Source organism: Rutilus rutilus (assembly GCF_951802725.1).
Source record: "Rutilus rutilus genome assembly, chromosome: 13".
NCBI lineage: Eukaryota > Metazoa > Chordata > Actinopteri > Cypriniformes > Leuciscidae > Rutilus > Rutilus rutilus.
Genome location: NC_140218.1, coordinates 24,809,950 through 24,824,813, shown reverse-complemented (window position 1 = coordinate 24,824,813; position 14,864 = coordinate 24,809,950). Strand labels below are relative to the sequence as shown.

The 14,864-nt window shown below is 36.5% G+C and overlaps 1 protein-coding gene across 1 annotated transcript in view; it reads left to right on the top strand.

The window, feature by feature from the left end:
- Positions 1–11,576, top strand: part of ntsr1 (neurotensin receptor 1 (high affinity)) — a 34,536-nt gene extending 22,960 nt beyond the window's left edge. The window contains exons 3-4 of the mRNA XM_084427597.1: positions 2,809–2,893; positions 11,131–11,576. Of these exons, the coding sequence (XP_084283723.1) occupies positions 2,809–2,893; positions 11,131–11,377 (332 nt within the window). The 3' untranslated portion in view covers positions 11,378–11,576. The remainder of the gene's footprint in view (positions 1–2,808; positions 2,894–11,130) is intronic.
- The last annotated feature ends 3,288 nt before the right edge of the window (positions 11,577–14,864 follow it).

Sequence of the window (14,864 nt, the reverse complement as noted above, 5' to 3'; positions counted from 1 at the left end):
TTCAAGTTTGTTAATGAGTCTTAATCTGCAAAATGAGACTGAACCCACCAAAGAATTAAAGTGGGTTGGGGGCACAATTTAATGGACAAAATAGTCAATAGCACTGCCTAATTACCATATTCACAACCTAAAATAATAGAACTAATTAGGTCTTATCAAAGCATGGCACTGGGCAAGATTTTTGTCATTTGTGAATGTTGTTTCTGCTGATTTCAAATGAAAACAACACATACTGATACAAAGACATGATATAGAAAAGCGATTTTTTTCTTCACTCGGCTCCTGAGACACACTAAGAAAAAAGCAGCATTATTGTGTAGGCAGCCAACGTGTTTGCATGCTGTAAACATTTATTTATGTCGACAGCGCTGTCTGAAGCAATCCGTGTTTTTGCCGCTGTGTAGAAGCCTAATCCTCTTCTGTGAGATCTGTCGCCGATCTGTATTTATATTTCTTTATAAATCCAAAGCTGTTGTGAGGAATGGGATCAGCTGGGCTTTGAGAATAAAGACTGACTGACTATTGAAAAACAAACATATATCACACATGCGTGTACCCAAATGACTTCATTTAGCTTTTCATTTCAAAACTAATCAGACAAAAGTGAATTCATGATTGAATTTCACAAATTTCATCCATGGCTCTGCGCCAACATTGTCCTGACACATTAACATTTCAGATATAGGGTGACTTACTCGTTTACTGCTCCATTAGTGATAAGATAAGGAGATAGACAGGTGGAATGAGGAGAAAATGAAATTAATCAAAGAAAACAAGATAATTTAGAGTGGCGGTGAGGGATTTGAATTAACCGCAGTCAAAGTGTTACAGCCAAAATGCCTAAAGCTGTCGGCATTGCACTGCAGTGGGCTGAAACGAGCAGAGGCGGATTTACAACATTACATTATCAAAGGAAAAAGTTTATAATGTACTGGGGGCCGAGAACCTCTGATAAACAGTTTTTGCTCTTGTAATTATTTTACTATTCAATATTTTCATGTTACTGAATAAAATGATTAAAAGAGAGGGCAACACTTACACCAGTGATTGCTGATGGTGGAAACCCCCGATAACTGACAGAATTTCAAAAGAAACAAGCTGAGACCATGCAACATTTATCTGTCTCCAGCCTCCGTCTCTTGGGCTTTATCTTTTAATTGCTTTTTTGCACACACACACACACACACACACACACACACACACACACACACACACACACACACACACACACACACACACACACACACACACACACATGCACAGCCATTTAAATCACCATCTGTGTGACAAATTGGTGACTAGTTTGATCCATAAAAAATTTAATGGCTGTGCTTTTAACACTTCTCTGTTTTGGCACAGAGAGATAAACAATATGTGGAGCTGAATGAATTTGCTTGAGGTGAATTGGTGCTTGACAATAGTGAAACTGATTTGAAATCACCTACAAAGCTGATATTATAGCTCTTGTAAATACTGTAAAAACACATGATTTGCTATTTCGCTGCACACCAAATAATGCAATAGAATATTTACAGTAATTATGTTGAAATTCCAGCCAAAATTCCAGTTTTGGGGAGTAAAAGTAATGATGCTGACGCTAATAACTTACATTTTCAGTAACATGAATGTGCTCATATGTAGAGTTAAGTCAGAAACATGCTATCAGTTTGCCCTAAACGGTTCATTCTAGTGAATTGGGTTGTTAAGGAGGTTTATGTCAATGAACCGGTTTAAAATAATTATCCACCAATTTTTACTAATAAAAATGATAGTTTCAAAGTAGCTTCCACAACACTGGAAAGAAAATGAATGAATGAATGAATGAATTAATTAATTAATATATATACCGTAGGGCCAAATAAAACACAACCAAAGTTAAACTCTTTATTTAAATGAAATAAAATAAAATAAAATAAAATAAAATAAAATAAAATGAAATAATGATAGGTCAACATATATTGTAATATACAATTGGACAATATACAATTGCATTAATACAATTCTCATTTCATTACTAACAATTTTAACCATTAAGTGATTACTAAATGCTTTTGAACATTTTTGCACAAACTAAATATAGAATATGAATTAACACAAGTTTGTACTAGAACACTGCCTCTTGAATAACCAAGGAGGTCATTAATACTAAGCTATCTGTTAACATTCATATTCATCTCAATGTCCAGACGTACATGACTTGTAATCTATAAGGTTTTATTTATGAAACACAAGCAAAACAAATTGCTATGTAAACAGTTCATGAAGCCATCCATGTGTAAATTGTCACATTCAACTGTGTGACGGTGTGAACACTTGCATATAAATGGTTGTACATACAATTTATACAGAAATTCATTCTGCTTGGTTTTCATGAATAAGTCCCATAATGTTGAAGCCAACTTAAAGAAAAAAAAAGAAAAAAATAATCTAAAAGCCTTGATATGGACATGAAGTTGATACAGAAGCAATTTTTTGCTGTCACTATATGAGAGATCAATAGCCTTGTGCGTCTAGTCAAGAGCCTCATACAAAGATACAACTGAGATGAGTGAATCAACCCCTGCTTGACTCGGATCAGACCTAAAGGGGTCGAAAGATTGAAAGGGGATCGGTAAAAGAAAAGTGTGAGAGTTCAAATTCATTTCTGTCAGGAAACAAATTCTGTTTCTAAAAAATGTGACTATTACATGCTGAAGCCACCAGTGCTCTTAAAACCTGTTGATTTACATATATTATTTCACAAAGGTGAAATTGTTCTTTATTATGAATGTTTTACCTATTATTTCTCTTTTATTTTATTCTCCACAGGTGCCGTGGTCATTGCTTTTGTGGTGTGCTGGTTGCCGTACCATGCTAGAAGACTAATGTACTGCTATGTCACTGAATGGACACAGTGAGTTTCAGTTTTTTTAAAAATCACAACACAATACAATAAAAATCTAATGAAACTTCAGATGTAAAACATTCTCTCAACTCTTCGATTTGTACTCTCTTATTGGACAATGCACACATGCTGAGAGTATGTAGATGCACAAACAATCTAACTGCAATTCGCAAATGATATCAAATTCCTCTGTTTTTTAGAGACCGAGAAGTCCATGAGCTTTTTATTAATAACATTCAAAGCAGCTTATAATAACATACAAAGGCACAAAAGATGAAAAGTTATAGCCTGTAGCCAGCTCACCGCACATTATAGCTCCACAAATCAATGCTTTGTTCTGGGCAGCGCCCCCCAACAGCAGTGCACATAAATCATGATGCATCTGGTGGTGGTAGAGATTTCTGGGAGTTTTCTTCTATGATTCAAGGGGTGAATCGATAAATCTGAGGCACATACTCTTACCCTCAGCTTATAATTCATACAGAGCGCCACATACACAGAGCAAACTAATCTGAACATGTGAGCGTGTACATGTGATTTTTTTTTTCAGTGGCTGACTGCACACAGATTTATGTTGTGGTTGTCATGCATAGCTTGCGTGAACTTCCTAAACCATATGCTGATGAGTGATGGGACATTTTTATGATTTGATGCACAGTTCACCTCAGTGGAATTCCAATATCCAGAATGGCATGACGTTTGAACCCTTGCTCAAAAATGCATTGGTTTTGACAGTAATGACAACTAGATTTAGAAAAAATGCTGGGTTGTTTTAACCCAATGTTGGGTCAAATATGGACTAACCCAACGTTGGGTTAAAAAATGCAGTTTAAAAATGTGACCCTGGTCCACAAAACCAGTCTTATGTGTAATTTTTTTTTAAATTGAGATTTAAACATCATCTGAAAGCTGAATACATAATCTTTCCATTGATGTATGGTTTGTTAGGATAGGACAATATTTGGCCGAGATACAACTATTTGAAAATCTAGAATCTGAGGGTGCAGAAAAATTGAAATATTGAGAAAATCTCCTTTAAAGTTGTCCATTTCTATTGGCGATAGTGCTACATCCATTCACAAAAATAAATGTTTTATATATTTAAGGTGGAAAATTTACAAAATATCTTCATGGAACATGATCTTTACTGAATATCCTAATGATTTTTGGCATAAAAGAAAAATCTATAATTTTGACCCATACAATGTTTTTTTGGCTATTGCCACAAATATACCCGTGCAACATAAGACTGGTTTTGTGATCCAGGGTCACAAATGGACAAATTGCATTTTTGACAAAATCAAAAATGGACAAAAATGCAATTAAAAAAATGGACAAATTGCATTGGTTACATTAAAAATGTAACCCAACGGCTGGGTTTGTCCATTTTTAAACTGCATTTTTAACCCAACGTTGGGTTGGTCTATATTTGACCCAACATTGGGTTAAAACAACCCAGCATTTTTTAGAGCGAAATATTGTGGTATAGTGGTACTTGCCAATAAAAACTACAGTGTGTTTCTATGCAGTTGCTTTGGTGTTTTAAGTGGTTGTGTTTCTAATGCAGGCTTGTGCACAATTCAGAATTGAATTGAGAATGACTCCTTAATTCCAATTCAATTCTTGAATTTGAATTGAATTTGAATTGATGTCAAAAACAGGATCTAGAATTACAATTCGAATTTGAATTAAAGGAAGCAGAATTGCAATTCAATAAAAATTCAAAGAAATTCATATACATATTTTAAGTGAAGTGTTTAACAATGAAGCTTTACAGTATATGTCAGATATGATTGCATTATAATATGTGGGGTGGCAGTGGCTCAGTGGTTCATGTAGGTTGTCTACAAACCGAAAGGTTGGTGGTTCAATCCCTGGTTCCACTTGACTAAGTGTTGAGGTTTTCCATGAGCAAGACACGTAACCCCAGCTGCTCCCGACGAGCTGGTTGGCGCCTTGCATGGCTGACACCGCCGTTGGTGAATGTGAGGCTATGTAAAGCACTTTGGTGGCCATAGGTCTGTGAAAGCGCTATATAAATACAGTCTATTTAGTCACAGAACAAATAATTAAGTTTGATTTATTGTAATTGTAATTTTGTGGAACATGACATTCATGACATGACTCCATTTCCCATGGAGCTTTACTGAATGTACTTATCAAAATGCTTTACTTTAACCAAGTATTTAAAATGGTTGCTAAACAATTTGAGGTGGACCTTTGTTTGAAAGCACAATTTGATGGGCAACACTTGACTTTTTAAGTTTCAGAAGTCCCTTACAACTTCACTCTGCACCTGTTGAGAGAATCTTTAGTGTTTCAGGAAAGATATTCAGACCAGAACGGTGCAGACTCAATGAAAAAACATTTGAGGAGCTATTGAGAATTAGATGCAACAGTGTTGCTCAGTAATTTTTTGCATTGGAATAAATGATAACTGCATTTACAACAACTTTGTGTTTGTGTGATTACTTTGAAATGAAAATTACATTGGAATAAAACGAATTAAACAACATTGAGGGGGTAATTTATTTCAAGAATTTGATCAATATCTATTTTAGAACAAAATGTATGCAGGGTTGAGGAGTAAACAGTTACGTGAAATGAAATTTCTGTTATTAAATTACAAAATTAAAGTAATTGTATTTAGTTGTATTACTGAGGTAAAATGTTTAATTCAACTAGTTACTAATCAACTTAAAACGAAATCACTTTGCATTGATATAGTTATCCCAATAAAGTAATCTAAACCACATTTATAATGGGTAACTAATAACAGTAAGCAATAACATTTACAAAGTAATCTTCCTAACACTGAATGCATGCGAGACACATTCTTTCTGTTGTGTGACTGTGTGGAATTTCTTTGAATTGCCATGAATTTAATTCCACTTCCTGTCATTCCAATTCAAATTCAGTTCAATGTCCTGTGGGGCGGAGTAAATTCAATTCAAATTCCAATTCATGAATTGAATGGAGGCCAATTCTGAAATTCTGAATTTTGCACAAGCCTGTTCTAATGATATGAACTGTACAAAATATAAGCCAGCTCAAAGAGCATAGGTGCACTGAATGTTGATACCAACAGTGGATGGAAACAATCTGAGAGGGAGAGGAGGAAGAGTATGCGTAAGAGGTGGTGGACGAGGAGAAAGAGGATGAGGATGAGGAAGAGTAAGTGGAGTGTTGTCAAGGCAGGATTTGGCACACCAGATTTTTTATTATGTGTCTAATGAATGATAGTGTTTATATATTGGCTGTGTGAATGATCTGAAAGCATTGTTTGATTTTGAGTACAAGTAAAATGGTTTTGGTGGCACAGTGGCTCAGTAGGTAGCCAGTTCAAGCCCCAGCTGAGCCAGGACTCCTTTCTGTGTGGAGTTTGTATGTGCTCTGGTTTCCCCCACACAGTCCAAAGCCATGCAGGTTAGGTGGATTGGACATGCCAAATTGGCCATAGGTGTGAATGTGTGTGAGGCCCAAGTCATGTAATGGGTTGGGGAAAGACCTGGCAACCTACCCCAGAAAAAAACATTGGCAAGAAAATTCATGGACAGTCTCTCGCATATGATGAGAGATGGCCATATAATCACCAAGAGTCGGATATGACTGAAATGGTTATTGAGAGAGAGATAAAAATGGTTTTGAGCCGATTGTTTGATTTTGCCAGAAGAATGTGAATGTTTGTGAATGTAGTTTGAAGGTTTGGTTTTGTGTGTTGTGAGAAAATGGGTGAAGGTGTTAGGAACTGTGTTTTAACAATTGTGAAAAACTGTAAAAAAAACACCAGCTTATTCTCACTTCTAAGGTTATTGCTGGTGGTTTTAATGTGTTGCTACTGTATGTGGTGTTCTAAGTGTAGTTGTGTCTTTCTATGAGTTTTCTATGGTGTTCTTGGTAGTTTTAGTGTGTTGCAATGCATTTACATTTACATTTATGCATTTGGCAGACACTTTTATCCAAAGCAACTTACATAGCATTTCAAGGAACACATTTTACATTCTTATCAGTTCTTGCTTTCCCTGGGACCTTGCAACCCATGACCTTGGCGTTGCAAGCGCCAACGCTCTACTGTTTGAGCTACAGGAAGTCTTGCAGTTGCAATGCTGTTCTGAGGGGTAATTGTGTGTTGTTATGCAGATGCCAGGGCATTCAGGGTGGTTTTTAGTGTGTTGTTATGTGGTTGATATTGTGTTCTGAGTGGTTTGGTGTGCTGATTATGGGTATGAGAAGCATCTGTACTTTTTACCTGCAAGGGTTACTTTTTATTTTTTTTACAGGAGTTGTTTAATATGTGCCAGTGAGCTGAGGCAGTACTTGATGTTGTAGCACGTTTGATGTTTTAGTAAAGCAGAAAGAATCAGAAGATGAGGAGTGAACATATGAAAGGAAAATGTTGTGGAAAGGCAGCATTAAGGTTTTGATGAAGAAGCATTATGGTGACAAAAAAGGATTTTACAAAAACACAAATATGGACAAGATTGATTAATACCAGACTCGTAATGTCAGCCTGACATTTTACTTATATTTGATTAAAGGTCTTTTCATTTAATCTGAGAGGAGACTCATGACAAGTGATTATTGCATATATACAGGTGCTGGTCATAAAATTAGAATATTACATGAAATCACACAGTAATTACACAGTAATACCATGGTCATTGAACCAGGTTTTGGTTCTTGTGGCAGTGTGGGCAGGTGCAAATCCTGCTGGAAAATGAAGTCAGCATCTCCATAAAGCTTGTCTGCTGAAGGAAGCATGAAGTGCTCTGAAAATGTCCTGGTAGACGGCTGCGTTGAGTGGACAGCACAGTGGACCAACACCAGCCGATGACCAACACAGACTGTGGAAACTTCACACTGGACTTCAAGCATCTTGGATTGTGTGCCTCTCCATTCTTCCTCCAGACTCTGGGACCTTGCTTTCCAAATGAGATGCAAAATTTGCTCTCATCAGAAAAGAGGACTTTGGTCCACTGTGCTTTATTAAATCCAGAGTCAACGCAGCCGTCTACCAGGACATTTTCAGAGCACTTCATGCTTCCTTCATTTTCCAGCAGGATTTTCCAGCATTTCAATATGATTGACTAAACTGCTGCAGAATAATGTTATGCTGTATAATTTCCACAAAAGCCATTGAATTAATTCATTATTCATAAAAATAATGAAAAGAAAAGTCTTTCAGATTAATGATTCTTCTCAGTTCTGTTTAGCTTTTTATGATACAGGGCTCATCATCAATGTTGCCTAAGGGAGGACATTAGAAGCTTCACCCAGATGACCAAAATCAGCTTCTTTAAAGATGCATTGCAAATTATTATACTCATTATTCATACTTTAAAGGTATTCAAGCTGGAAGAATACATATATTTTAAATACATTTGAGAAGTGTAGCATGAGGACTGATATTATAATAAAAAGCGTTACATACATTTGGAGAGCTACGGGGCAGTGGGACATCAGTCTCAAGTATTTTTTGCTGATGGTTAGGCCATTTGCCTCCAAAGTAGATGGGTGTTTGATGTATTTTTTCTGTCCTCTGTAGGTTTCAGAAATATAGGTTGTACTTTTTGTTAGCATATGAATGGGGAGATGTTAAGGCATTCAAGGTTTTGGTATGCTACCAAGATGTATAAGGCATTGTAACAGGCTCAAATGGAATGGCAACAGTATATTGCACACAAAAATTGTAGGAGCTTTTTGAAAACAGCAAGCTCCAATCTGATTGGCTGGCTTGGCACAATTTCCGGAAGTCAGGGCGCACAGGTGTTTATCAGTCCCCAGAGACAGTTTTGTTTACAAGTTCCCAGGCTGCTACAATAAGCACTTGAAGAAATAGTTTACCAAAGTTTGTTTGTTGCAAAGATTGTTGCATTGAATGTCAATACTCTTGCTGAGCTGATAGAGATTCATACTGGTTCTGTCTTCTGTGGATATGCTACATATCATAATCCTGATGTGATCAAATATCACAGGAATAATGGATATTGGAATGTGAATATGACGTTTGCCCTGTGTAGTCAAAACCTAATTTCCTTTTTTTTAATGCGATGACGAGACATGAATCCACGAGATATATGATTATTCATGAGATGGCACCAGGGTGGGTCAAACGCAGCCTTCATTTGAAGCATTTGACATTAATATTACCGACACACACTCAAATCACTATGCAAAACCATCCCTCTTTCTCTCTCCCACACTAGGAAAAAATTGCTCTCACTTTCAGAACAACAAATCATTGAATATAGTGCACTGAAGTCATCGAAATCAAGCAGATATAAAAGTAAATCAGCCATAGCATATACATAAACATTTATGTTATGTATTTATGTATAAACATGCTCATTCTTTCTATATGTACACACATTCTCACAAAGGCTGCATTTATTTGATCAAAAATACAGTAAAAACAGTGATACAGTGAAATATGATTACAATTTTAAATAACTGTTTTGCATTTTAATACATTTTAAAATGTGATTTTTTCCTGTGAGGGCAAAGCTGAATTCTCAGCAGCCATTTTCTTCAGTCTTCAGTGTCACATTATCCTTCAGAAATCATTCTCATATGCTGATTTCTGCTCAAGAAACATTTTTGTGTTAACTGTGGCATTTTTTACAGGATTTTTTGATGAATACAAATTGTGATTTTTTTTAAATAAACAGCATTTATTTGAAATAAAAATCTTTTGTAACATTAAAAATGTCTTTACTGTAACTTTTGTTAAATTTAATGAATCCTTGCTGAATAAAAGTATTAATTTCTTTCAAAATAATAGTATAATAAATATGGATTTCTGACGGTGTGGGGAAATTGAGAAATAAATAAAAAAGAATGTTTTTAATGGATAGCTGAAATAGATATGAATTAAGCATGAGTCATCTATAATTTCACTAGCAAAAAGTGCTACCGGTTTAATCAACGCTTAGTACTTTGATTTCTTTATGAAAGCTGAGCAGCAAACTGAATCTACAAATAATTATAATTACTTATACACACAATGGGCCCTATTTTAACGATCTGAAACGCAAGTATCAAGCGCGAAACACAAGTAACTTTGTGGGCGGGTCTTGGGCGCTGTTGCTATTATACCGGCGGGATAAATGACTCTTGCGCCCGACACAAATCTAAAATGGGTTGGTCTGAAGTAGCTTCATTATTCATAGGTGTGGTTTGGGCGTAACGTGAAATAAACCAATTAGAGCGACATCTCACATTCCCTTTAAGAGCAGGCGCGCTTGTTCCATGGCGGATTGCTATTATAACGGTGGATTTGCCAGGCGCACGCCAGGAGCGGTTCAAAGCCGAGAAGACCGACGTTCTCGTCAGGGCCGTAAAAGACAGAGAAGTGACATTGTATGGGAATGGGAGAAACCCACCCAAATTAGCTTCGGTTAAACAGGCGTATAAAAATTGGGGTAAATGTGTAAGCTAGATTTATGCCTATTTTTTTCCTATTTTTTATGCCTATTTATCTTCATGGATACAACGATTTCCCTCGTGTGTTAATATTTTTCCTTGTAATAATGTATGGTTTTCTAAAAATGAGAACTGCTGCGTCTGTGTGTAGATGAGATAAGCAAAGTGCATGCGCGTTGTGCACACGCTACATTGATTATGGCCAAGCATGCGCCGTTAAAATAGCATATTATGAATAACATGCGCAACGCATGAGCAACGCATGCGCAACGCAGACTTTAGACTAGGTTTTTCCTGGTCAGTGGCGGAATTGTTTTCTAAACCTGCAAAATAGCACCAGGGAACGTTTGCGCGGGAGTGCAAGTTAATTTCCTAATTTACCGACGTGCGTCTGTGAAGGGAAAAGTCCGCGGGTGCAAAATAGGAATGATACATGCGTCGGTGTACAAAGTCAATTGCGCTGGGTGCAAGATAGGGCCCAATATAGCATGTGTGCCTGTGTGTCACTTTATATAAAGGTCAAAAAAAGATTGGTTGAATGAAGATCATTATCATCACCATCATGTTTGTTTATAACTACAAAAAGTAATGTAAAAAGACAGAATATTTATCAGCAATCAGACTACATACAGTAGATACCCAAGACATAAAAGGCATACGTAATGAACATTTGCTCACCTTCTTACTGGCAACTTTCTTTACACGTACTTGTTGTAAATGTTGACTGGAGCTTTCAGGCTTCAAAAAGAGTGCAAATATCTATATGCATGACAATGGTGCACCAATATCTCTCTCAGTATATACTTATTTTTTCTCTTCCACAGTGCTCTCTTCGATTTCTACCACTACTTCTACATGGTCACCAATGTGCTCTTCTACGTCAGCTCGGCCATCAACCCCGTTCTCTACAACCTCGTCTCGGCAAACTACCGGCAAATTTTTTTTTCCACGCTTCGTTACCTAATCCTGCCCTGCCGCCATAATAAGCAGAAGCGCATTCTCACCAGACACTCTATCAGCATCTGCAGCAACCAGACCTTTTCCACCAATGTCATCAAAGAAACCATTTAGTAAAGATTCAGTCATTCAATTCTCTCAGCCAAGGAGAGACTACTGAAGCGAAGCATGTTTTCATATTGAGTTATTATTACAAGAATTTGTAATATATTCGTGCTGCTGAATCGCCATATGGAGCTTTTGTGCATTGCAGAACTGGCACCAGAGACACTTATCGTGTTTATGGGAGGGTATGTAGCACAAAATACACACCAAAAACAATGAATAATGAGCTGAAACAGTGTAAATACAAACATATTATAAATGTATATCCGGATGTATATTGTTTCTCAATCGAAATATGAAATATAACAATGTTCCATATGAAGAGAACAGACTGCAGACAGTTGCTGTTGTGCACACAGAGTCTTTATATCCAGCTGATGTAATTTACCAACACTGGAATAACTATGAACACAAGGACATACACCATTTTCAATTTTATTTTATTCACTGGCGCACAACAGGGACATTCAAAGTGGAGGCTGCTACATTGTCAAAGAAGTGACTCTTGCTTGCGACATACTAGGACAGTGTCACCATTCCGTAGCCTTAGCAACAGTCTACATACAAAGAAGGCAGTGCTCTTGTGTGAAAACTGAAGAATGCTCTACAGGATCACGGGCATAATTGATTCTTTCATTCTAAAGTAGCTTCATTTAAACACTGCCTTGATTTGCAAATTGCAGAGAGAGAGCGAAAGGAGAGTCTTCAATGATAGAATATGCAACACAGGCTCATTGGAAAAATGTGCTATACAACTCCAAAACGTATACATACAATTTACTGAAGTTTCCAGCTGAACACTTGTGGCAGCAAAACACCAACGACTTTTATTCCTTTTTACACAAATTATTGTTAGAAGTGCAGATTGTCGATTAATAAAGACTTTATTTTTTGTTCCTTGCACAATACTGTTATAACCTCAAAAATCTTTTGCCACAGTAAATAATTAGTTTATTGTTCATTTTTACTTTTGCATCATATGTATGGCTTTTCTGCCATGGCAAAATAGCTCTGTAGCTCACCTGGTACAGCAACCTGGTACAACAAGTTTAATGTAACTTAAGTTGAATGCATTGTGCAATGTGGAGCACTTGGATTGAGTCCTGTGACTTGACTTGACTTGACTTGACAAATTGTACAAAACCAAGCCCCACCCTACATTTTTTCTTGTTTATTTCACACGGTTATATGTCACAAAAGGGAAAAAAGACTATAGCAACTAATGTTTCATGTCGACTTCAAACGCCACTGAATAGCTACTGAATTCACTCACTTAACTAACATTTCTGTGATTGGCTACAATGCTCAACGGTGTAAAAAACAAACCTTTGACATTTTTTACAGAGTGCTCAGCATAGATGCCTTCAAGCAGGTACCGAACTGACCCGGTACTCTATATAACAGGTATTGCAGAAAGCATGTATCATAAATTTTTTCAAATTGAAGTATCTACTTGGAACCAAAAAACAGGTACTTTTAACAACACTGGATTAGTGTAGGTAGTATTTCAAAAAAAGTATTTCAAACGCGATAGACCATTAACCTCTCAGCACCACTAATCGGACATTTCATTTTTACAGTTGAAAATAATTAAACTACCACAATACATTCAATAATCAATGTAATAAAATGTTGCCACATTCATTTTCATCTGTATCTGAGAAAACTGAACATGGTTTTAGGGCCACTCACTCAACATTTCATTTTGAAAGTTCGTAATATCATTTAGCAGAAATGTGATAGGTTGCTCAATGCAGAGCCAATGGCTGGAGCTTGACGTCCAGCTCCCCCTCTCTGGACCTTATCAGTGGAGCTAAAGGTCTAACCACATCTAACCCTAACATTGACTCTATCCCTAAAGCTAATTAGGTTAAGTTCCATCCCTAAAATCCACCCCTGGATTAGATCAAGCTCCAACAATTTGGCTTTGCAGTGAGTATCATAAGAAATGTTGATTTATAAATAATATAGAGTTAGCCCATATTATGCTGAACTTATAGCAAAAGTAGGCAAGTCATTTCAGTTACTGATGCCATTGGCCTATTTGCAGTCACTATTAATTTATTTCACAAATAAAAGTATCCAATAATATAACTTTTTCCAAGATGAAATTGATATTGATCTTTAGCTGGTCATGTGATCTCAACACAGTTGCCCCCATGAGTAAATACACTCCATGTAAAATAAAGCTTTTTTTAAGCTCCTGAGATGACTGGATTTTTGATGTGAATATAGATGGACCACATTTTGGTACCGTCTTGTTGAAATCCATCTACATCAATCACCGTGAGTGAATTCTAGAGAACAGGGTGAATATTCACAGCAGGGAGGAAGCTGAGCACTTGAGCGGAGTTGTAGACCGGTATGTTGAAGAATTTTGAATGGAAGAAAATGTGCATAACATGATGGTATGATGGCCAGGGCTGTAAGGGCAGAGCAAGCAACATAAAAAAAAGGAAATGAGAAAGTGAAGGTATGAGAGACCACCTGCTGAGGCTGTAGAGAAAACAAGGCCAACACAGTAAGAAAGGTTCAAATGTTTTGCTTGATGGCTCTCTGGGGTATCCTGGGAAATAACAGTCATGTGGACCAGTATGTCTAACTCATTTTGTTTGGATGATCTAGATATTTGTAGCTATGACTTTTTTATTGTAATGTTACTGTTGTTGCCTTCAAAATCGATACCTTTCTCTGTGAGCCTGAAATAAGGCTACACAATAACTAATTTTTATGGCGCTAAACTTTACAGTGTTTTAGATAGATTGCATGCCTTTAGACTGTGCCTCCATGCTCATAGTGTCATCAATCAATGAATTCAAAACCCATCTGAATCAATACAATCTAAATCCCACAATTGATGTTAACTCTGTTTGTGGTATATGTAACATTCTGTGTTTTAAAAAAAATATGTTAGTACTGCAGTTAATACTGGGTTTGAATAGTATAAATGTGCTGATGTTGACGTGTCTTGTTATTATTTCCCAAATTAAGACAGAAATTCAGTTTTATTATGTATTCATTTGAATGGGGGACTAATTCTGAATAATAAATTGTTCAAAAAGCTTTTCTTCTGCATCACAGTTTAATTGTTTATCAAGCTTGTGATGTTTAATAATGGATTTTGTTTTCCAAATAATTGAATAAAAATGGAATTATGTTTCTCTTGTGGCTCAATTTGTATTACTCACATCATTACAGGAAGTAATAAATCTCAGTGTATTATTCATGTTAAATTTCTGGTTTAAATAATATTCCTTTTAAAACTATTTCCAGAGGCATTACAGATACACAAAATATGAGACATGCCGACACTTTGCAATTCACTGGCGTCTATCCTAAATCACACAAACACGCAAACAAATGGCTAATGTGTTTGACCTTATCAGACCGTCTTCAGGCACTGCCCAGTCTAGAGGTTGTCTACGGTCTGTGATGGATGTGATTGTTGAGGTGATTGGATCCCAAAGGGTGGAGCAGCACTGAGAAGCAGTCAAAC